At 49.1% G+C, this 21,878-nt stretch overlaps 1 protein-coding gene and 1 pseudogene across 1 annotated transcript; one reads left to right on the forward strand and one right to left on the reverse strand.

The window, feature by feature from the left end:
* The first annotated feature begins 3,211 nt into the window (after positions 1 to 3,211).
* Positions 3,212 to 7,550, forward strand: LOC136481476 (IQ domain-containing protein IQM3-like; annotated as a pseudogene).
* A 2,354-nt stretch (positions 7,551 to 9,904) lies between these two features.
* On the reverse strand, positions 9,905 to 15,071 carry LOC136481477 (serine/threonine-protein kinase D6PKL2-like). The gene is made up of 2 exons (XM_066478817.1): positions 14,316 to 15,071; positions 9,905 to 10,939 (listed from the first exon to the last, which is right to left on the reverse strand). Exons 1-2 carry the CDS (start codon positions 14,951 to 14,953, stop codon positions 10,051 to 10,053), a joined length of 1,527 nt encoding a protein of 508 aa, XP_066334914.1. The 5' UTR covers positions 14,954 to 15,071; the 3' UTR covers positions 9,905 to 10,050.
* Positions 15,072 to 21,878: the final 6,807 nt, after the last annotated feature.

Raw genomic sequence — 21,878 nt, forward strand, 5'->3', positions numbered from 1 at the left:
GATAGTTGTTAACGATCACTGGAGGGAGCTGGTGGCTCAGTTTACTGGTTTTCTTCCACCAGACAACGAGGCCTCCAAGAAAAATAAGTGAGAAATTCAAGTCTATTTAATACTTGCATTGCTTTACAGCTGGCATCGGGTCTCATTTTCTTTGATCAATTACAGGAAAAGTTCCGGTGTTTCGTCGTCCTGGATCACAGAGCGCTTTGAGTACTTGGATCCACAAGCTGAGGAGGCACAGATGGATAGGTTCGCTCGAGTGTGGCTCTGGCACTTTCTTGGTGCTTTCCTCTTCCCAGACGCCTCGGGCAACACCATCAGCTGGATCTTCCATGACATACTTCGCCAGCCATGGGAGAACATAGCAGGGTACAGCTAGGGCAGCGCAGTCCTAGCATGGACGTATCGATAGCTATGCGTTGCCTGCCGTCGTACCTCAGGACATGCGAACATTGGCGGTTGCTCCTACCTACTCCAGGTTTGGTGTTGGGAACGATTGCCCGTTGGGAGGCCCCTTAATAATGGTTTACCGGTAAGTACTTTGGTTCATTATATTCTTCCAGGCAGTTAGATATGATGAGATTATTTGTTGCTAATTCGTTATCGTATTGAATGCAGCAATGGAACGGGCATGATACACTCCCTACAGCTCTGTATATCTGGACGGAAGCACAGTTAGTTAGAGGGAATGCGTGGCGCAAGTACAGGGAGTATACGGATGGTCTCGATGTCCCGACACAGCACCAGGTTACGCTCTCTATACTATCGTAGCAGTGTCTTCTTCGATGTACACTATATCACAACCTAACACAATTACGAAATTTCAGGTGTTTTGGTGTCCTTGGGATTCTCCGGAGCTCTAGGACTATCTGAGTCCTATCACTAGGGACGAGTCACACGAGTATCGCTGCGACGTCCCTCTTTATTTTCTTCCATGTGGTCGAGATTCACTTACACATCCGGGTCTGCAGACAGTTTGGAAGAATGACATGGTGCACACCACCGCTTTACTCTACCAATCAAGAATTGCATGGGTGCGTTATCGATTAATAACAATGCTACAATTTAGAGGTGTGTTCTGTACAACTAACATCGTTTTGTTGTAGGTTTGACTGCAGGAAGAGGTACAAGACCAAGGATTGACGCGTGACACATAGCTCGTACATCCATTTGTGGCAGACCAGAGTACCACATGCGGTCCTTGAGGGTCCTCCACACGACCAACACACCTTCGATGAGTACCTGCGGTGGCTTCATAGGTCTACGAGGACACATATCAAGCCCCCGTATACTGACGTGGCGATTGACGAGGACTCAGAGGAAGATGTCATCGAAGATGTGTACGGCATCACCACTAGGGAGGACACACAGCTACAGAGAGCCCCGCTTCAAAGATACGTGGTAAGATACTTGAATGGTACAATTTGTTATCCATTTGGTATTAAGTATGTGTACTAAAACTATCCAACCGCGTTTCTATACCCAGGCGACACAATTGTCAATGATGTTGAACAAAGCAGCGTTCCGGCTTCACGAGTCTAGAGGGCAGGGGCCAGGCGTTCTCGCGGCTTTTGTGGAGGTAAACATAAACTTTTCCTTTTCGAAAATATTTCTTTATTGTATATGCGTTTGGCTAATGAACTAACTTTAACGTCTATTTATGCAGAAGGTGAAGAAGAGTTGCAGGAAGCTAGCTCAGAAGTTGAGCTGCATGGACACCCCTTATGAGGAACCGCCACTCCCCGCGCGGTCGGGTGGCACGTTTTCAGCCTCTTTGAGGACACCAGCCGGCTCTTCTCAGGCGATGACGCAGGGTGCCACTTCCGCGGTGCGTACACCACCACATCTTAGCGCTGGGAAAGACCCTACAACCGAGGACGAGGAGGACGATGACGAACCCCCAAGCTTCCGTGGACAGCACGACCAGTGGGACGAATGGTCGCAGGACGAGATCGGCATGTCTCAGCTAGGTGGTGCCCCATTTGGCACCCAAGGAGCCTCACAGGTACTAACAAAGATAGTTTGTTTCAGTACGTAGGCTCCATGAACTAACGATCATAAAGAATTATAAGTAATCGTGCATATCATATACCTGCAGGGTACGAGCCGTACGCACCGTCGACGCGACCATACCGACGTTGGCTACACTCCCAATGTGTTGCCAACAAATTCGAAGAGACAGTGGCGTCCGAGGGATCCTTACACTCCTGGGTCTTAGTTTGTTTAGGTCAAACGAATATTGACATCTGAAACTTGCGGGGTTATTTGGTTATTTTATGTCAAACTTATGTCAAAACAATGAATATGTTATGTGGCAGCTTGTCAACTTGCTTCTTATTCGTTTCGTTGAGTCACGGCAACACTGCCGGTGAGATTAAGTATCCTGCAGTCCCGGCGTATCTAGACACCGATGGTAATTTTTCGTAGTTGATTAGTTAAAATGGTGCATAACCATATTATGAAAGACGAAAAACTAATCATTGGCTTATCAAATTCTCTATTCGGCCGTAAAAAACTCAACAATATACTGGCGCGACGCGTTTCGATTCTACCATCCATGTAGCCCGGGCCGGCGGCGGGCGCAGCGGCCAGGTGGTGTGGCTGCTCGTGCGGTATGTTTGGTCCGGCTGCGCCACTCAACACGGCGCGTCACTGCCGCGCCATGATGGGTGGCGCGGCAGGACCGGCCACGTCAGCGGCCCCCGGCCGCCCCACGCCACGTCAGCCCTATGCCGCGCCACCATGCATGGCGCGGCACAGGCATTTGGCCGCGCCAGGGCAATAGGCGCGGCCAAAAGTGTTAGTTTTTTTTAAAAAAATCGTCAGATTTAAAATTATATTCAAAAAATGGTTAAAATTAAAAAAAATCTAATCAGGCAACTTATTAATTATACGACAATCATCCATGTTTAGTGAAGTTGTCACTAACATATGGCATTGCCACGACTTCACGAGCTCAGGTTAGGATTAAGGTTGAGGACGACACAGAACACGATGCTCCCACGCGTACCTGCTGCGCGCGTTTGATGATTCGCAGGCCAACGGCGCTGTCGAGCTCCGATCGGGCATGGAGCGAGAGCGACCGGCCGCCGGCACCAACGAATGATATGCTCTGAGCGTGACCTGAGCCGAGAGCTAGCGATGGAGGACGAGAACTAACGCGAATGGGAATGTGATGCTCCGCCTCCTGTCCACAACGTAGCATCATATGGTCTGTGGTGTGTGGTCTGTCTCGCGCCGCGCGCTCGAGCTCTCTTTCGCAACCAAACCAAGCTGCTGCTTTGTTGCTCGTTCCTTCGTTCTTCTGAGATCGAAGTCGTCAGGAAATGGAGGCGGCGGCTCTGCCTCGTCCGGCGGCGGCGGGGAGCGGCGGGAGTGGCGCGGCGACCAAGCTGCAGAAGGTGTACCGCAGCTACCGGACCAGGCGGAGGCTCGCCGACTCCGCCGTCGTCGTCGAGGAGCTCTGGTAAGTGGTAACAGCGAAACAAGTCAAACAAACCGTTATCTGAGTTTTGAAGCGATTGCAAATTTGCCACAGTTTTGAATAGTTATATTCGAATATATTGACAGTTATAGCATGAGACTTAAGATCTCAACAAAAACAATACCCAAGCAAAAAAAAAAAGTGCAGTCATGAAAATATCGAACTGACAAGCAAAAGTATACAGGAAAAAAAAGGAATGTACAGTTCTTCCTCTTTTATGAAATATATGTTTCAAAAGGATCCAGTAGAAGGCAGAGGGGATTATCATAATGTTTTGGGAAAAAAAGTACGAAAAATATTCGTAGGAATCATGCAGGAATTTTATAGGAATCAATTCAATTCCACAGAAAAAACACAGGAACATGAATTATTTTCCGTGTTCAAAACATGCCCTAAATTCGTGAGAAGCAGGGTGAGCCTGCGAGAGAGAAAGAGACGAGTGAGAAAGGAAATGAGAGGAAAGAGGAGTCTAGGAGGGTGACGTCAGCAAGCCCAAGTATATTATATTAGCCTTTTTTACATATATTTTGCTCAAGATATTGTTTAGAAAATATAACGTGGATTCTAGATTTCAGCTTGCACTTTCCAAATGGTATGGACTCCTATATAAGAGGTGATCAAATTAAATAGTTTGCATCCAGTTATGAAGTTAATTTGGAGCAAACCCAGAATGGAAAAAACATATTAGATCAAAATCCACCATTTTTATTTTGTTTCTATTTTAACATATAAAAAAATCTAGAATTTTTTCTATCACATCACATACATATAAGTACATAACACAGTATAGTTTAAGTAGACTGGTACGTGCTCATATGTATGATTTGTTCCATGAAAAAAAAATCTCATTTCTCAAATATTCTGGTGTTCCAAGAAAACTGAATTGATTCTTACTGTATTTAAATAACTTTTAATTGACATCGAGGGGTTAAGATTTGATGGATTAATGAAGGTGGCAAGCACTGGACTTCGCGCGACTTAACTACAACACTATCTCCTTCTTCGACGAACCCAAGCCTAAGACTGCAGCCTTGCATTGGAATCGTATTAGCCAAAACGCGTTGAAGGTTGTCTCAGTTGCTACCTCAAAAATCTTGATTAATCATACATTTTAGGATATCTGCTTTTGTTCAGAGTTCTCATACATATTGTTCTTATATTGATAACTTTTGGCCATACTTATGTGCCTGACACAGGTGGGGCACGGTCTCTCCAGGGAGGCCAAGGCTCTCAAGTTGGCTTTTGAGCACTGGATCGAGGCTGTGAGTACAATTAGTACAAACCCACTAATATTTATCCACAAAATCCATTTTACTACAATAGTATTCTTAAGATTTTCTGATGTGTCTACATGTGGGTGAAAAGAGGTCACTTTCCAATATCACTTGATTTGAAAATTTTACTTAGTGTGAACACTAATCATTAGAAGTCCACATATTGCTCTTAGACAAATTTCTTTCAATCTCTCTATAAAATTTTTTATTTGCAACATTTTAGAATTAATGGTGGCATGATATCACTATATACATTTGTTATTGTGTAGATTGACTCGCGACATCGCTCCGGGCACAACCTGCGCTTCTACTATAATTTATGGTGCCAAAGCCAAGCTGGTCAGCCCTTCTTCTATTGGTGAGAACTTGTAATATTTGCATGTTGCATTTGTGGAACAAATTGAAGCAATTTGCATATAACATATATATGACAATAGAGATACATAAAAAAATGTTTGGAGGTATCAATTGGTAGTGTTATTGCTGGAAATTTCAGCTAGCTCCTATGCATTTGTAGGCTTGATGTCGGGGATGGAAAAGATGTGGATCTTCCCGAGTGTCCAAGAACTTTGCTGAAGAAGCAATGCATAAGATATCTTGGTCCTGTAAGAAATGTTCTACTATGGATGGCTATCTATCTAAAAATCATATATATTATGATCAAAGTATTTCAAGAAGAGTTGTATAAGGGCTTGATGAAGTTCACCACCAACACACCCCTGACTTTGGTCCAGATAAAATTTTGTAATTAAATACCACTATCCTTTTAGTATAAACACAAGTGATCATTTTAAAAAAAAAAATCTCAAGCTCAACAAACTTTTGTTAGGTTTCTTGTAATATTGTTATTACTGTTATGTTACCTTGTATACAATGCAAACTGCATTTTAGATGGCATCAAGTCTCGATTGTTGTTACACAAGAAACAGGAATATAATTGGGCATTCCTGGTCTACTTCTTATCACACAATTATTCCTTTTCATCATGAATCATGACATATATAAAAACTTTCGAGTTCAAAAACAACACAACACTAAGAACTGGAAAAGTGAATTACATGTCTTCATTTTATTTCTAGTATACCTATTAGCAAGTGGTTGTAAGTTTCCATGTCTTCATTTTGTTTCTAGTAAACCTATTAGCAAGTGGTTGTATGCTCATATATACTTCGTAAATGTTTTGTAGAAAGAACGTGAGCTCTATGAATACATTATTACCGAGGGAAAAATTATCCATAAGCAATCTGGAGAACCACTTGATACAAACCAAGGTCCTAAAGAGGCTTATTGGATTTTTGTCATGAGCACAGCAAGAAGACTTTATGCTGGCAAGGTAGCTTGTCTACTTTTACAAGGATTTCCATGTGTGCATTGCTAAGAAACAGTCTTTTATCATATTTGTTTTAGCTTATGATTTGGACCACTACCTATCTCTATAACCTGATTTATTCATCTAGAAGGAGAAAGGTGTATTTCAGCACTCTAGCTTTTTAGCAGGAGGTGCCACCATAGCGGCTGGGAAATTTACTGTAAAAGCTGGAGTAATCAAGGTAGTATTGTGTTGTGCAATAATGCCCTATGAAAACTTGTGCTTTATTGTGATATAATTAATTATTGGTTCAAGAAACTTTATTGGTATCATATTCTTATGTAACATAGTGCTATCCACCCTCCCTCCCATCCTAGTATTTCTTTCCTAGCTATTCCTTGATTTCATGTCTATTGTATACATTTTCTAGATTACATGCAATATTTACCTAGGATTAGTGGATATTTGAAAAATATATGATGTGATTTCTGGAGTTAGAATAGCATAAAGGTATGTTGTATATTTCTTACTATACTTTTCGATTTGCTACTTATCAAGCTATTGGACAATAGAACATCGACTTTGTTTCCCTATTTCCTTTTTATCCATGAGCAAATGATAATATTTTTTTCATATTCCATATATTTCCTTGATTTTGTGTTTATTTACATGTCCAATTCTGATTTTTTTTTACTGTCTTATCTTGATCAGTCCATCTGGGCATATAGTGGTCACTACAAACCAAGCACAGAGGATCTCAATAATTTCATGAAATTTCTAGACGAAAATGGAGTTAATCTCAAAGAAATTGAGGTACATCAATGCAACCATAACTTTGACTTACCTATACATGTCCGCCTAGATGGTTTTATTATATATATGGAGCTTGTTTTGGTTATTCAGATGAGGCCATTCACCAAAGAAGACTACCATGATGGTACAATGCCTAGTGAAGCACAAAACGTTGTTGTTGATACCAATCCTCCACAAGTGCTTCTCTCTCCAAACACAAAGGAAGGTCATGAAGGCAAGGATGCTCCTACAGAACAAGCAGAGATAACATATCGTAGAGCCTTATCAGGTGGTCTACACAGCCCCAAAGGCACCGATGTCCCTCAGAAGGCAATTCTTGAGAGGATTAAATCCAAGAGTGAGACTGAATCTTATCAGCTTGGCCTCAAGTTATCCCTAAACTGGAGCACTGGAGCTGGCCCTAGAATTGGATGTGTGAAGGATTATCCAACAGAGCTTAGAATGCAAGCTCTTGAAAAGGTACACCTGTTAACAGGGGCATCAACAATACCACAACATCGCTGCTCGAACAAGCTCAAGAATGTCATGACCCGGCTAGCAAGTTAGAAGCCTAGAAGATCTTATGACACGTGCACAACTCAGCTACCGTGCTCGACGACATGAAATAAACCTTATGCAGTTTAGCTATTGGAACTATATATATAACTATAAAGATGCATTGTGATTGTGTTGTGTACTGGAAAGCTTATGCTCTTGGTGTTTTCTTGGATCTACCTTTGAATTTACTGTATTGAAAAGTTCATCAAGTGTTACGAGCTATCGATTTAAGTTGTTGCAGAAATAGTGTTAGTACATAGTAGTGCAAGTGGCCTAGGCATATGCGTATCCGCCGCCCCGCCACGGCCATGACATGGAGCGGGGCATCGACGAGGCGACGCTCGAGGCGTTCCCGGCGGAGGCGAGGAAGGCGCCCGCGGCAGCGCAGGCGTGCAGCATGCTGCTGCCCCATTTGCCTCGACAAACGACAACTACAGCGACGGCGACGTGGTCCGGGTGCTCCCTGACTGCGGCCACCCTGTTCCACCGGCCTGCGTCGACCCCTGGCTCTGGCGGCGGCGGCCCACGTGCACGTGCCCGGTCTGCCGTCGCCGCTACCGAGCCCCATGCGCACGCCGCTCGCCGAGGTCACACCACTGGCGACCTCAAGTGCGCGCAGCTGCAGCAAGAGCTCCCCGAGTGACCTCCCATCGACCTTGACCGCAGAGGCATCTCCCGGTGCGCGGCGCGCCTTGCTGCCGCGTGGTCTTGGTCCTCAGAGTCGTCGGCGGCCCAGCTGAGTGAGTGCGGGAGAGGGATGCGGCAGGGGAGGTCACTCGGGGCCTGCGTCGTGCTGTATGACCTGGCCCATCACTGTCCACGCTGGCTGGCACGGGTGAGACAAACATAAACATGAGCCATGACCAATGACGAATAAAAAAAAAACATGAACCATGAGGACATGAGGTCGGCACTCTGGGAGGCGACCATCACTTTGGGCCGGGGCCGCCAAAAAGCTGGTACGTTTCGTGCTGAAACCAGCCCAACAAGGATGACGACTACACTTGCGTTGCTGGGCTCATCCGGTCGAATGAGCCCATGGCTAAGGCATCATCATCTTGGAGTCTTTTTTTTTTAATATGATTTTTTGCGATCATCATCCTTTGGTTTGGAGTCAAGCATCCAACATTATGGTGGATGGATTCTTCATCACTGGCTGCAATTTTTTTTAAATGTTTTATTATTAATTAATAATCGACGCAACAAGAAAAAGAATCGCTGGTTCGGGTGACGAGTCACTAGTGGGACGGACCCATGTCTCTGTCTCTCATGTTCACTACACCTGAGGTCACCTACAGGGAAGATGCAGTCACGTCGTTCTCACATCACATGTAACTAGAGTACATCCGGTGGCGTCTCTGCTCCTTTTTTTTTTCCTTTTTCGGGAGGGAGGGAAGGTGCCTGCTTTGGGGCAGCGACTTTCATCTGCGTCAACGGTACACCGACTTGCATGCATTTTATTTATGCCACGTCACATAGCATGATCATTGTAACTGCAGTTCCTGCGCCCTTTATCCAGCCCTTTATTTACCCCCTTTATACACCCAGCCGCTGGCATATGCATCTGCTTTTTGCAGTGTGCAGCAGCTGGAGTACCATCTTTACCTCTTTGGTGAATCAGCAATCCATGCTCCCCATCTTTTTACCTTTTACCTGAGAGTGCCTGAGCAGCAACAGGTAAAGGTCGCTCAGCGATCGGCCGGTCAGCGATGCACCACGGCTGCATTGCATCTGCTGCAGTCTAGAAGTAGGCGCCCACCGGTGCAGACGCGCGGCAGTACGTGTTCGATGTTTCAGCCGACGTGCACGAGCGCGGCGCGCCGGAATCTCCACTGGCCACTGCGCCGCTCCCTCATCATCACCTCGGCGTCTCGTGTCCCTCGGTTAGAGCCCAAAGCCTCAGCCCTGGCCCAGTCCACGCCGCGGCCGGACTCATTGGTGCCCCGGCCGGCAGCCCAGCACCGCGTATCATTCGCATGCCCCATGTCTGATGCCTGCATCCCCCGCCATTCTGGAGTATCACGATGAGCAGCTTCGACCAATGACTTTGTACTACTACGTAGTATCTTGCTTGGAACGTACTAATACAACAAGTGACACGATTCCAACATGATACAAATCCTGAGGTCCTGCTTGGAACACAAGACGTTCGTTCACCTCTGACATTTCCTGCGTTCCAAGCAGCACCCCCTAACATATATTAGAACAAGAACGCTACAGCCTACAGGGACAGGGTTGTCCTGACCAAGGCAGCCAGGCGTCAATGGCACGGCGCGCGGCCGCCAGGTTATTGGGTAAAGCCGGGACACGAGCTCTCTCGGAGTCGCAGACACGCAGCCGGCAGCCACTTGAGGCGACAGCGCGCCCTGCCTCCTCCGTCAGCCCGTCCGTCCGGACGCCTCGTGCGCGCCATGCGCCGTGGTCCATCCGCCCCCCACCACTTGCACGCGCCTGGCCCCCGCCGGACTCGGACAAGAGGAGGTGCCTGCCTGATTGGGGCCCACCCCACCCCGGCGAGACGACTGAACCGACCTACCGACCGACCGGCAGTGCCGCGCGCGGCTTCTTCCTCGTGCGCGCACGCCCGTACGACCAACGCCGGACAGACACGGCCGAGGCTTCTTCTTCTTCTTCTAGTAGTACTCCACGGGCGTGCCAGGACAACTATCGTCCGACACGTCGCCGTCATCGTCGCCGCAGTCGCCCTTGCCGTTGCTCCCGCCACCACCAGCCTTGTTGGCGACGCTGAAGGGCGGCGGCACGTAAGGCGGCGTGGCGCAGCGGAGGAGCGCCCAGTTGACGCCAGCGAAGAAGGGGTGGCGCTTGATGGCGGCGGCGCCGACGGTGGCGCCGAGCCTGCGGGCGGGGTCCTTGGCGAGCAGCGCGGTGACGAGGTCCCTTGCGGCGGACGACACGGCGGGGTCCCGGGGAAACTCGAGCGCGCGCGCCACGATGTTGGCCAGCGTCATCTCGTTGTCGTAGCCCTTGAAGGGCGTGACCCCGTACAGGAGCTCGAAGACGAAGACGCCCAGCGTCCACCAGTCCACCGAGCTGCCGTGCCCTTCCCCCGACACGATCTCGGGCGCCAGGTACTCGTGCGTGCCCACGAACGACATGGAGCGCAGCTCCACCGGCTCCGCCACGAACTCCAGCTCCAGCCCGCTGCTACCACTGCTGTTGCCGCCGTTCGACGTCGACGACGGTTTCTTGACGCGCCAGCGCCGGCGCCCGCGCCCGCGCCCGCGGCCCGGGAAGAGCTGGAAGCAGGAGGCGGCGGGGACGATGCAGGAGGAGATGGCGCAGGACGTGGAGGTGGCGGGGCGGGCGGCGAGGGAGAGCGGGTCGGAGATGACGTGCGCGGGCGTCGGCGCCGTGGGGTCGCACTTGAGGGAGAGGTCGAAGTCGGTGAGCATGATGTGGCCGTCGCCGCGGACCAGGACGTTCTCCGGCTTGAGGTCGCGGTACACGATGTCCATCATGTGGATGTACTCCAGCGCCGCCACCACCTCCGCCGCGTAGAACCTGCGTGCACCCGTCGTCAGTCCTCACGCACCGGCATTAGTCTTGCGTTTTTAGCTATAGTAGTATAGCAGTACTAGATTCGCTATAAACATTCGTCACTTGGCAATGCCATCATGCAAAGTACACTACTGCCTTCTTGCTCACAATCTATCTCAAAGTTTCGTTTCGTTTCATTTCATCATTCAGATTTCCATCACGCATGCGTACAGTGCTTGTTTGCTCTGCATGACTATGATTGCAATTCTTACGTTTAGCACGCATCATCAACTGTAATTGCATACTACTCACGTCTGTACTGTCTGCTGTAGTAGAAAAGCTACTTTTTTTTCTTTGATAAGCTAGAAAAGCTACTTGCAAGCGAGGCGCGCATGGCCATGGCTTTACTCACGTCTGTAATGTAGCCAAAAGAGCCCACTCCAGACCGCTAGACGGCCACGGCGCACCTGTGCTGTGCAACGACTAACGATAAGGGTGAGGCGCGTGTGCTGTGTCTGAATCAAGTGCCGGCATGTTGGATACGACCGTATGCTCTGCTCCAGCTCCAGTGCAGCATGCAAGCGAACGGAGCACGGGAGCAAGGGTCACACGTAGGTAGGTAGGTAGGTGGGCAGCAGAGCAGACGGCGGAAAAGGCACCGGACAGTGCTCGAATTGGCGCATCATGGCTGTTGGAAGTTGCACGGTGGGGGCATCACACAGTCTCGTGGGTCTCTGTTGTAGCTGCAGCGAAGGTAGGGACCCCATGTGTGCACGCATGGCCAGTGCCCAATTGCCAGTCCCTGTGCCTAGCGCATGTGTGGATCAATTGTTCCCTCGTTGGCTGAGATTATTAGTAGATTAGTCCCTACAAGAAATGCCCTACAGAACCCAACCTATAGTAGCTACTGACCTAGGTGTACGTGTATGTGTTTCAGAGCTGTCATTCTCGAGGATCACATGGATGGCGTAGGGGTTAATAAAGGCCTCCTTGACCAAAGCAAACTAAGCAAGTGCGTACAGTGTCATCTAGCCCATTATAAACAGAGCATCAGTAACTACCGTACTGATTGCACTGCATGGGTAGCGACGGTGTCACGTTCCCGGGCGGAACGGCCGGCGTGACTCCAGCACCTCCTGCGCCTGCGCCGCCGCCGCCGCAGCGCACGGGGGGCGCCGCTCGTGCGCTCGTGCCCCGGCCGCCGTACCATGTGCGCGCCATGACCATGATGCGCCGATGACGACTGTAGTGGTCGCTGGTCGCCTACCAGCGCTACGGTTACTGCCCCTGCCGCCTGCCGGCTGCACTTCCTGGTGGCAGGCAGCCCGGACGTACGTGTCCTGGAACCGTTGCCGCGTCTCACGGCGCTGGCCATGGATTCGTGACCCGTGCGAACGCGACGACGACGTCGTACGCCACCGGCGCGCAACGCTCTGGTTGCGTTGCAGACTTGCAGGACGACCCATGTACAGGTCCGCGTCAACTGTACTGTACTAGCATGCATTGAGATTCGAGAGTCCAAGGCGTGGCGGGGCGAGCAAGTAGACACACGCACGCGCGCCATGATGCCGCAATCGACGGAGCGGCCGTGGCAGCAGGCAGCAAGTGCAACTGTTGCAACCAGCCAACCAACCACTACGGTCAGTCTACAGTCTTAGCGTAGGGAACTACTAGGTACTCGTACTACTGTACGTGTCTTGGCTGGTAGTATAGTGAAGTCTCTGTCTTCTGCAAGCCAAAGTAAAATCCTGCATCCGTGAATGTACGTACTCTACAGGATGTATAATACGTGCTGCTACCGCTTGTTACCGTACGTACTGATGAAGGCAGTAAACAGAATCTGGGTCCTGCCTGCGTGCCTCTACCTACGCTACGCAGGACAGGGTTTGCAGGTTTGCAATTGCACGACGACGACTGGTGCAAGCGCGTGTGGCACGCACACAACTTTTACTACTTCCCACATGGACAGGCTCGGGCCCCGTTCGCTTCGGGGAGGCTGAAAAGTACCGTTACGTAAGTCCGTGTTTAGTTCGCGAAATTTAACAATTCGGGTACTGTAGTACTTTTGTTTTTATTTGATAATTAGTGTTCAATTATGGACTAATTAGGTTCGAAACGTTTGTTTTTATTTGGCAATTAGTGTTCAATCATGGACTAATTAGACTTAAAACGTTCGTCTCACGATTTCCAACTAAACTGTGTAATTAGTTTTTTTTTGTCTACATTTAATGCTCATCGCAAGATTCGATGTGATGGTTACTGTAGCATTTTTTGGAAAACTTTTTTAAACTGAACAAGCCCTAATTTCGTGGTGGGAGAACTGCCACGACAAGCCAAGGCTGACTTGAGGACTCTGGTGTGCTCGTGTGGCTCAGGCTCACTCAACTCACAGTCAGTCCTCACACGGTCACAGCATGCACGGCAACAAAAGCAATGCAATATACTGTGCTGCTGTGAGCCTGTGACAGTGAGCTCCATCCATCTAGTCCTCAACTCTAACGAACGCATTTTTCTCTGATGGATGATGCCACAAACGTGGTGACCATGGTGGACGAGTGTTTCCTGATCTGGTCTCCAAACCATCTTTTTCCCCCCTTCTTTCCATTGCCTTTATTTCTAATAATAGTCAGGTATAGTATCCAATTTTTCCTCATCATCAAATCAACGGGAGAAAAGAAAAAAAATGGTCTTGTTGCCCACATGTCACATCACGCCTACGTAAGTTTCCTGATGATCGTGTGTCCCGGTTGTTCCAGGACCATTTCATCAGGGATGCATGGACGGATGCAAAATTGCAAACGCATCCAAAAGGCAAGAGCGGCAGCGACCTGATGCTACGCTGTAGTGTGTGTGCGTGTGTTGGCCATGATGAAGCGCATTCATCATTCAGCAGGTTTCAGAGGAAGGGAGGAAACCAGGCGGATGCGTGCCCAACCGAAGACACATGGGGCCGGCGCTGCATCCACTGGATCCTTAAACTACGCCAGCAGCAACACCGTACGCAAAGGAAACAAAATCAAGTGTAGAATAGTAGGAAAATTTTATTAGGCAAGGAAACAGACAGAGCGCCGCGGCAATCACAACCCGCAGGAAACCTGCCTGATTCTTCTCCTCCGAAAAAGCCTAGAATCGCTAGCTTACTAGCCACGGATCGTCAATGGAGCCCAAAACACATTTATTTATTTTTTTGAAAAATATTCATACGATCTTCAAATTCAGTAACTACTGCTAGTAGTACTAGCACGGATTTTGAAATGCACGCATAAATGATTTTCGTTGTTGCGCGAGTAATAAGAATAAGAAATGCTGATCACGGCGGCGGCGAACGAAGGTTTGGCATGGCATGGCGGGGGGGGGGGGGGGGGTGGGGGGGGGGGGGGGGGGGGGGGGGGCGACGCACCTGACGGCGGCCTCGGAGAAGCGTCGGTGCGGTTGGCGCTGGCGGAGGACGTGGAGGTCGCCACCGGGGCAGAACTCGGTGAGGAGGCAGGACCAGCGGCCCCCTTCCGCGACGCCGTAGAGGCGGGGCAGGAACGGGTGGTCGACGGCCTCCAGGATCTCGCGCTCCGTGCGGGCGCGGCCCTCCTTGTTGCGGCCCTCCAGCTCCTTCCGGTCCATCACCTTGGCGGCCACCACCAGCGGCGTCGGCGGCGGGTGTTTGTCCTTCTCCTTGTCCTCCGCCTTGGCGGCGGCGGCGGGTGGCCTGACCTCGGCCAGGTACACGCTGCCGATGTCGCCGGCGCCGAGGCGACGCAGGAAGCGGATGTCGGAGAGGGCGACGGCGCCGAGGCGCGGGATCTGCGTCGTGGATGCGGCGGCGGAGGAGGTCGGGGTCCGGCGAGAGGGAGGGGGCGGGAGCGAGAGGTGGTGGTGGAGCGGGCCCGACGAGGAGGTGGAGCAGGATGCCGTGGCCGTGGAGACCGTGGAGGCGGAGCGGGAGCGCGAGCGGTCCGAGGAGGAGCCGAAGCTCAGGCTCTGCAGCTCGTCCGCCGCGATGTCCGCGCCCGTGCCGCCCGCCGCGTCGCCCTCCGGTGGCATCGCGGATGGCAGTGCTGGTTCGGGGGTGGCGGAGAAGCTGGGAGGAGGGAGTGAGTGGGCTGCTGGACAGGGGAGGTGGAGGTGGAACCGTGGAAGGGGACGAAGCAGAAGCGCAGGGCAGAGCTTTGGATGGAGAGAGCAGAGGATTTTTAATTTGAAGGGGACACGAGGGAGAGGGAGGTGGAGGTGGAGGTGGGGCGGTGATTGGATGGTGATGGGCCGGGCCGGGATTCCGTGAGACCCGTTTCATTTCTAATCGGTTTCTGGCTTCTGTTTTTTTTTAATAATACACTACTTACTTGGTAGTAGAAGCTTGGAAGAATTCCGGTTCCGGGGAACATGCAGGCCCTGTTCTCCGGGGGCGAGATCTCGTTTGTTTCCTTCGTCGCACTATCGATGGGTGCATGGAGGAACATTCCACCGTGATTAGATAGATTCCACTCCAATTAACTTTACGATCAAGATGGATGCTATGCTATGCTGCTTTCCGTTCCATAATTTACTTGCATCAGTGACTTTGACCTAATTTGCATTAGTTATATCGTCGAAGTGTAGGCTGCAGTAGCTTACGGCCGGGAAAGCCTATGGTTTGCCGTCCGTGCATGCATCATCAGGGCCGCTTGACCATTTGCTGTTGTCTGTCAGGCTTGCATGGTCTCTCATCTCAAAATCCCATCGCATCTCGTGATGTGAAGCAACGACTCTCATCTCTCAGATAATCAATCAGGCCTCCAGGTCGGACGGACGTTTGCGTTTGGCGCCACGCGCACGAACCCCTCGCGCTGTCGACGCGGTGGCACCAAGGCTAGACTAGAGCCGTGCTACCGCTACGACGACGATGAGGACGAGACGAATGGCAGACAAGAGAAGAGCGGCGGGGGGAGCCCAGATTTTCGAACCGGTGGGCCTACGAGCTGCGGGCCTACTCTGACGCGGACTTGATTGGATTTGTCCGGGTCCAAGCGGAAGAGCCGAGACAAGAAGAAGCGAGTGGACCAACCAACCAGCCGATGGGCCACTGGGCCGGGCCAGGCCAGCCAACGCTGGGTTCTCTCCGTAGCCCGTCGTAGCCCCCGCAGGTGAGAGCAGCTTGTGTTGTGTTCCCTCGTCTCATCACCGGTGGTCATCTTTCTTCTTCTCAGTCATCTTCATCTTCTCCCGGTCAGTTCAGTGGTTCTTTAGCGTTGGGTTGCTCTCATGTGTGGATACAGTGACATGAGAGAGGAAAAAAAGAGAGAGTGTTTGATTGGTTATGATGGGCGAATGCGGTGGCCCTGCATCCATCTATGAATACAGTATTTGGTTATGTACGTATATAGAGATTCTTGGAGCGAGGGTGACGCGTGAACTAGCATGAGTGGCATTGCATAATCATCTATCTATCCAACAGGATGGATAGATGATTATTAAAGCTCTTTTGAACCGTGTGTCCGTCATGTAAATTGTATCCACTCGACAGTGGACAGGCAACCAAATAGGTAGCCATGTGTTTCGGAATGCCCATATGTTGTGTGTGCACACGATGGAGCGGAGGAACCCACCAGCAGGGCTCCCCATCCCCGCTCAGGTCTGACTTTTGAGCGGAGCATAACAAGATCAAAACGTGAGGTCGTCACAGATGCTAGCATCCGGGCTGCATCAGGCGCCACAACATGATGCTTTCCATGTTTGTTAGTAGTAGAATCCATGTGCTCTGTCGGCAAGAGGTCCAAGAGTACACACAGGACTGCGTGTGTGTTAGCATCTACTTGCTAGAGAAGTAATGAAATGGAATTCAGGCGACAACGAATTAACGATGAGTGCTTTAGAGCGACAAATTCAGAATTCGGTTACAGGGTTCGTGACCCGTGCTTCGCCTCCTTCTCCTCTTTAATACTATCCTATTACAGCCAGTCTGGGCCGGCAACAAATGGGTTGGGCTTCTTCTCCCAAATGGGCCTGCGCACCGGGGGTTCTTCAGATGAATGGCTTGGCGACCTAAAAGCTGTTGTCGGATGCTGCACAGTGTTAACATTCCCTCCCTCTTGAGAACCAGCATGTCCCCAGACTGGTGCGCGAGGAAACTACTGTCGTAGCTGCTCATATGGTTCCCAGGTAGCAAGAGTTGCAGGCATCATGGACCACTTGATGAGTACTTGCTCAACTGGATGATCACCAGATGTCCACCGACGTTGCAGTACAGCTTCAGGTACCTGGAACTGAACATCAGAAGAAGGGGGTTCAGATGTTACTGGCTCATTCCCATTGGACTTCTTTAGTTGAGAAACATGGAAGACCGGGTGAATCTGAGATGAAGTTGGAATGCCAGACGGTACGCCACATTGCCAATCTTGGCTTCAACTCTGTATGGTCCGAAGAATCGGAATACGAGCTTCTGACTAGACCGCTGGGCAACAGATGCCTGAGCATACGGTTGCAATTTTAGAAACACCCAATCTCCAATCTCAAAGGTTCTTTCAGAATGGTGTTTGTCAGACTGCTTCTTCATTCTTGCCTAAGCTCTAAGCAAATGCTGCCTGACAAGATCTTGCATCAAGGAGCGTTCAGAAAGCCATTCATTAAGATCAGGAACATCAACACCAACCATTTCAGCAGATAAGCCCAGGTGTCTTGGGGCATAGCCATACAGTACCTCAAATGGTGTTTTGCCCAATGCCGAGTGAAAACTTGAATTATACCAGAACTCGACTAATGACAGCCATTGCTTCCACTTGGTAGGGCATGCATTGACAAAACATCGAAGATATGTTTCCAAGCATTGGTTGAGACGTTCAGTCTGACCGTCTGTTTGTGGATGATAAACAGTACTGAACCTTAACTCAGTGCCAGCTAACTGAAACAACTGTTTCCATAATGCATTTGTAAAGATTTTATCCCTATAAAAAACAATGACCGATGGAAGCCCATGCAATTTGTATACCTGATCCATGAACAACTTGGCAACTGTTTGAGCATTGAATGGATGGTGTAAAGGCAAGAAGTGGCCATACTTAGTGAACTTGTCAATAATAACCAGTATAGCATTAGCTGATCCTAAGACTGGCAAACCTTTCACAAAATCCATACTGATAATATCCCAAGCAGCAGATGGAACCAGTAAGGGTTGCAACAGTCCAGGGTATTTGCTCCTATCAGGCTTAGCTTTTTGACAGATAACACAAGACTAAGCTAGGGACCAAATGTCAGACTTCATGGTTGGCCAGGAAAACAAGTGTTTGATTCTATGATATGTAGCAGGGGCACCAGAATGGCCTCCCAAAGCACTGCTATGTAGAGCATGAAATACCTTGGCATGAAGATCTTTATTTTGACCCAACCATATTTTGCATTTATAGCTGATGATTCCATGAGCTAATGAATAATGAGGAACATGAAAGCTCTTGTTTGGTTTTGGTGAATTGATGAAACCCTAAGTGCTAACCTAGTTTATCAAGTGATCATGAGATAGGTAGCACACTTCAAGTGGAGAAGCTAATGAAGATCATAGCATGACAATGGTGATGGCATGGTGATGATCAAGGGGCTTAAACTTGAAGAGAAGAAAGAGAAAAATAAAAAGCTCAAGGCAAAGGTATAAACCATAGGAGCTATTTTATTTTGATGATCAAGACACTTAGAGAGTGTGATCACATTTAGGTTTGATAGCCGTACTATTAAGAGGGGTGAAACTCGTATCGGAATACGGTTATCAAAGTGCCACTAGATGCTCTAACTCATTGCACATGCATTTAGGATCTAGTGGAATGCTAACACCCTTGAAAATGTTTGTGAAAATATGCTAACACATGTGCACAAGGTGATACACTTGGTGGTTGACACATTTGAGCAAGGGTGGAGAAGTTAGAAGTGAAATGGAGTTGGTCGCAATGATGCTGGCGTCGGTCTACTGACCGGACGCCGGGTCACTCAGCGACCGGACGCTGAAGGAGTGCGTCCGGTCATGTTGTCAGTCGGCATAGTGTGTAGGGTTTAGCACCAGACGCTGGGCTGTGTCTGGTCAGCATGACCGGACGCGTCCGGTCGGCAAAAACTCATTTTGGACCCTTACTGTAAATGACCGGACGCTGAGGGTTCAGCGTCCGGTCAGTTCTGCCGGAGCGTCCGGTCAGCTTGTCGACCGTTGAGATCAAACATTCACTGTTGAACGTAGGAGACACATGGCCTCCATCGGGCGACCGGACACTGAGGAGCAGCGTCTGGTCAGTTGGACCGGAGCGTCCGGTCAGCCCGATCAGTACCCAGTGAAGGGGTACAACGGCTCTATTTCGTGGGGGCTTCTATTTAAGCTCTATGGCCGGTTCAAGCTCACTCTCTTGACCATTTGCATTGACATAGCAACCTTGTGAGCTTAGCCAAAGCCCTCCCACTCATCTCCATCATTGATTCATCATCATAGTGAGATTGGGAGTGATCCAAGTGCATTGCTTGAGTGTTTGCATCTAGAGGCACTTGGTGATCGTGTTTCGCTGCGGATTTCGCTTGTTACTCTTGGTGGTTGCCGCCACACCTAGATGGCTTGGAGTAGCGAGGATCGTCGAGCGGAGGAGGTGATTGTCTCTGGCTCCGATCGTGGTGATTGTGAGGGGTTCTTGACCTTTCCCCAGTGGAGCGTCAAAAGGTACTCTAGTAAATTACTCGTGGCTTGTGTGATCCTTATCTTGTGTTGGTTGTGCGGCACCCTATTGAGGGTTTGGCGTGTGACGCCAATTAGCGCGTGAACCTCCAAGTGAGTGAATCGCCACAACGAGGAGTAGCTTGCCGGCAAGCAAGTGAACCTCGGTAAAAATCATTGTGTTCATCATTTGATTCCGATGTGATTGGTCTCCATTGTTATTCTCTCTTGTGATTGATTGGCTCCTACCTCTACACGACGGTATAACCTTCTTGATCACTCTCTTTACACTACTGCAAACTAGTTGTCAAGCTCTTTAGTGTAACTAGTTGTGAGAGCTTGTTTGCTTGGTTGGTGTGGCTCTTTAGTTAGTCTTTGAGAGCACACTAACATAGGATAGCGTCTTTGCTATTGTGTGGATAGACACTATCTAAACTAGAATTGTGGTAGGTGGCTTGCTTTTTGGGTAGGCTAGCGCAATACTCGCTTCGCCTCATAATTGTCTAACTGTTTTATTAAGTGTTGTTGTAGAAATTTTTATTAGGCTATTCACCCCCCTCTAGCCATTAGGACCTTTCAAGTGGTATCAGAGCCAAGGTCACCGTGATTTGAGGCTTAATAACCTTTGGTGTAAAAATGGCTCAAATCAACAACACCAAGAAGCCACCCCAATTTGATGGCTCAAATTATCCTTATTGAAAGTCAAAGATGACCACACACATCAAGTCAATCAATAGAAAGGTGTGGAAGGTGGTAGAAACCAAAATTAAGATTGGTGATCTGGAGAATCCTACCACCGCCGAAGAAGTGCTCCTTCAAAACAATGACATTGCTCTAAGTGCTATTCATGATGCAATTGATGAGAGAACATTTGAGCAAATCAAGAATATTAAAATGGCTCATGAAGCTTGGAAGAAGTTGAAAGAATCATTTGAGGGCACTCAAGCCGTGAAGGGTGCAAAGGCATACCTTCTCAAAGAGAAGTTTGCAAGCTTCAAGATGAAGGAGGATGAGAGTGTGCCGGAGATGTTCCATAGGCTTCAAGTGCTTGTCAATGATCTCAAAGCACTTAGAGAAGAGGTGAAGGACAAGGACTTCTCCCACAAGTTCTTGAGATGCTTGCCTTCAAGATTTGGTACATTGGTCACCATTCTAGTGAGAAGTGGTTTGGACACCATGACATCAAACCAAGTGTTGGGAGATATCATGACCAATGATACATATAGAGATGAAGATGAGAAGGAAGAAAAGAGGGAGAAGAAAGATGAGAAGAAGGATGACAAGAAGAAGAGCGTGGCATTCGCGAAGTTTGTGGCTTAACACAAGGATGAAGAAGGATGACAAGAAAAAGAGAGAGAAGAAAGATGAGAAGAAGGCCACATCATGACAGATGGGCAAGCCACAAACAAGATGTTGACGCAAGACAAACACGAAGTTTTATCCAGGTTCGGCCGCCAAGAAGGCGTAACACCTACGTCCTGCGTCTGATTTGTATTGCTGTATGTCAATGAGAGATGTTTTTTAGAGGGATCCCCTACCCGCCTTATATAGTTCGGGGGGCAGGGTTACAGATCTGGAAACCAATCCTAGTCAGTTACAATTGCCATATGTGGCCAGATAAGGATTCCTATTCTAACCGACCAGGATCCTACTTGATCGCCAAATCCGCCTTGACTCCTTGTGCGGGACTCTGATCAGGTTGGCTGGGCCGCACGTCATCTTTCGGGTGGACCAGACCCATCGATCCGAGCTGGCCCAAGCTTAGCCGTAAGGGTATGGGGGTTAATACCCCCACAGCTAGTCCCCGAGCACCATGTATTCTGATGCGACACGCCGTTTCAACCTTCTCCGAACAGCGAGGCTTGAGTTATTGACATCTTCGACCACCTTTGTCGCCGGAGAAGTAGGTTGTTCGAAGAATGTATGGTGCTCTTAAGAAGAAAGAAAAAGATTTTCGTCTTGGGAAGTGTGCCCACTTGTATTTTTGAAAAGAAACGCAAGTGCGTCTTAAAGCGTAGCGTCCTTGATCATCAGAGGCGTAGGGGTCGAAAAACAAACACATTCACCGCTAGGTGAAGTGTGCCCACTTAGTCCCCGAGCCTGGTAGTAGGTGACGTAGGCACGTGGTGCCAGGGTCCAAAAAGAAGTCCCAATTAATTTGAGAACCCAATTGTCGAACAAGCAATACGAGATGCACCGGCAGATGCATCGTACCGATGTAGTTCCCGAGCTTGCTGGAAGGCGATGTATGAACCTTGTAGCAAGGTCTAAATAAATGTCTCTCAACTGTATGTGAGTACAACTCACATGTAG

The sequence above is a fragment of the Miscanthus floridulus genome, chromosome 9 (genome assembly GCF_019320115.1).
Source record: "Miscanthus floridulus cultivar M001 chromosome 9, ASM1932011v1, whole genome shotgun sequence".
Classification (NCBI taxonomy): Eukaryota; Viridiplantae; Streptophyta; class Magnoliopsida; order Poales; family Poaceae; genus Miscanthus; species Miscanthus floridulus.

What these genes read in the sequence shown, in the direction of transcription:
- LOC136481477 (XM_066478817.1), bottom strand. Translation starts at nt 14,953, where the DNA reads ATGCCACCGGAGGGCGACGCGGCGGGCGGCACGGGCGCGGACATCGCG. An exon ending in TTCTCCGAGGCCGCCGTCAG is followed by an intron (nt 10,940 to 14,315) that starts GTGCGTCGCCCC and finishes GGGTGCACGCAG; the next exon opens with GTTCTACGCGGCGGAGGTGG.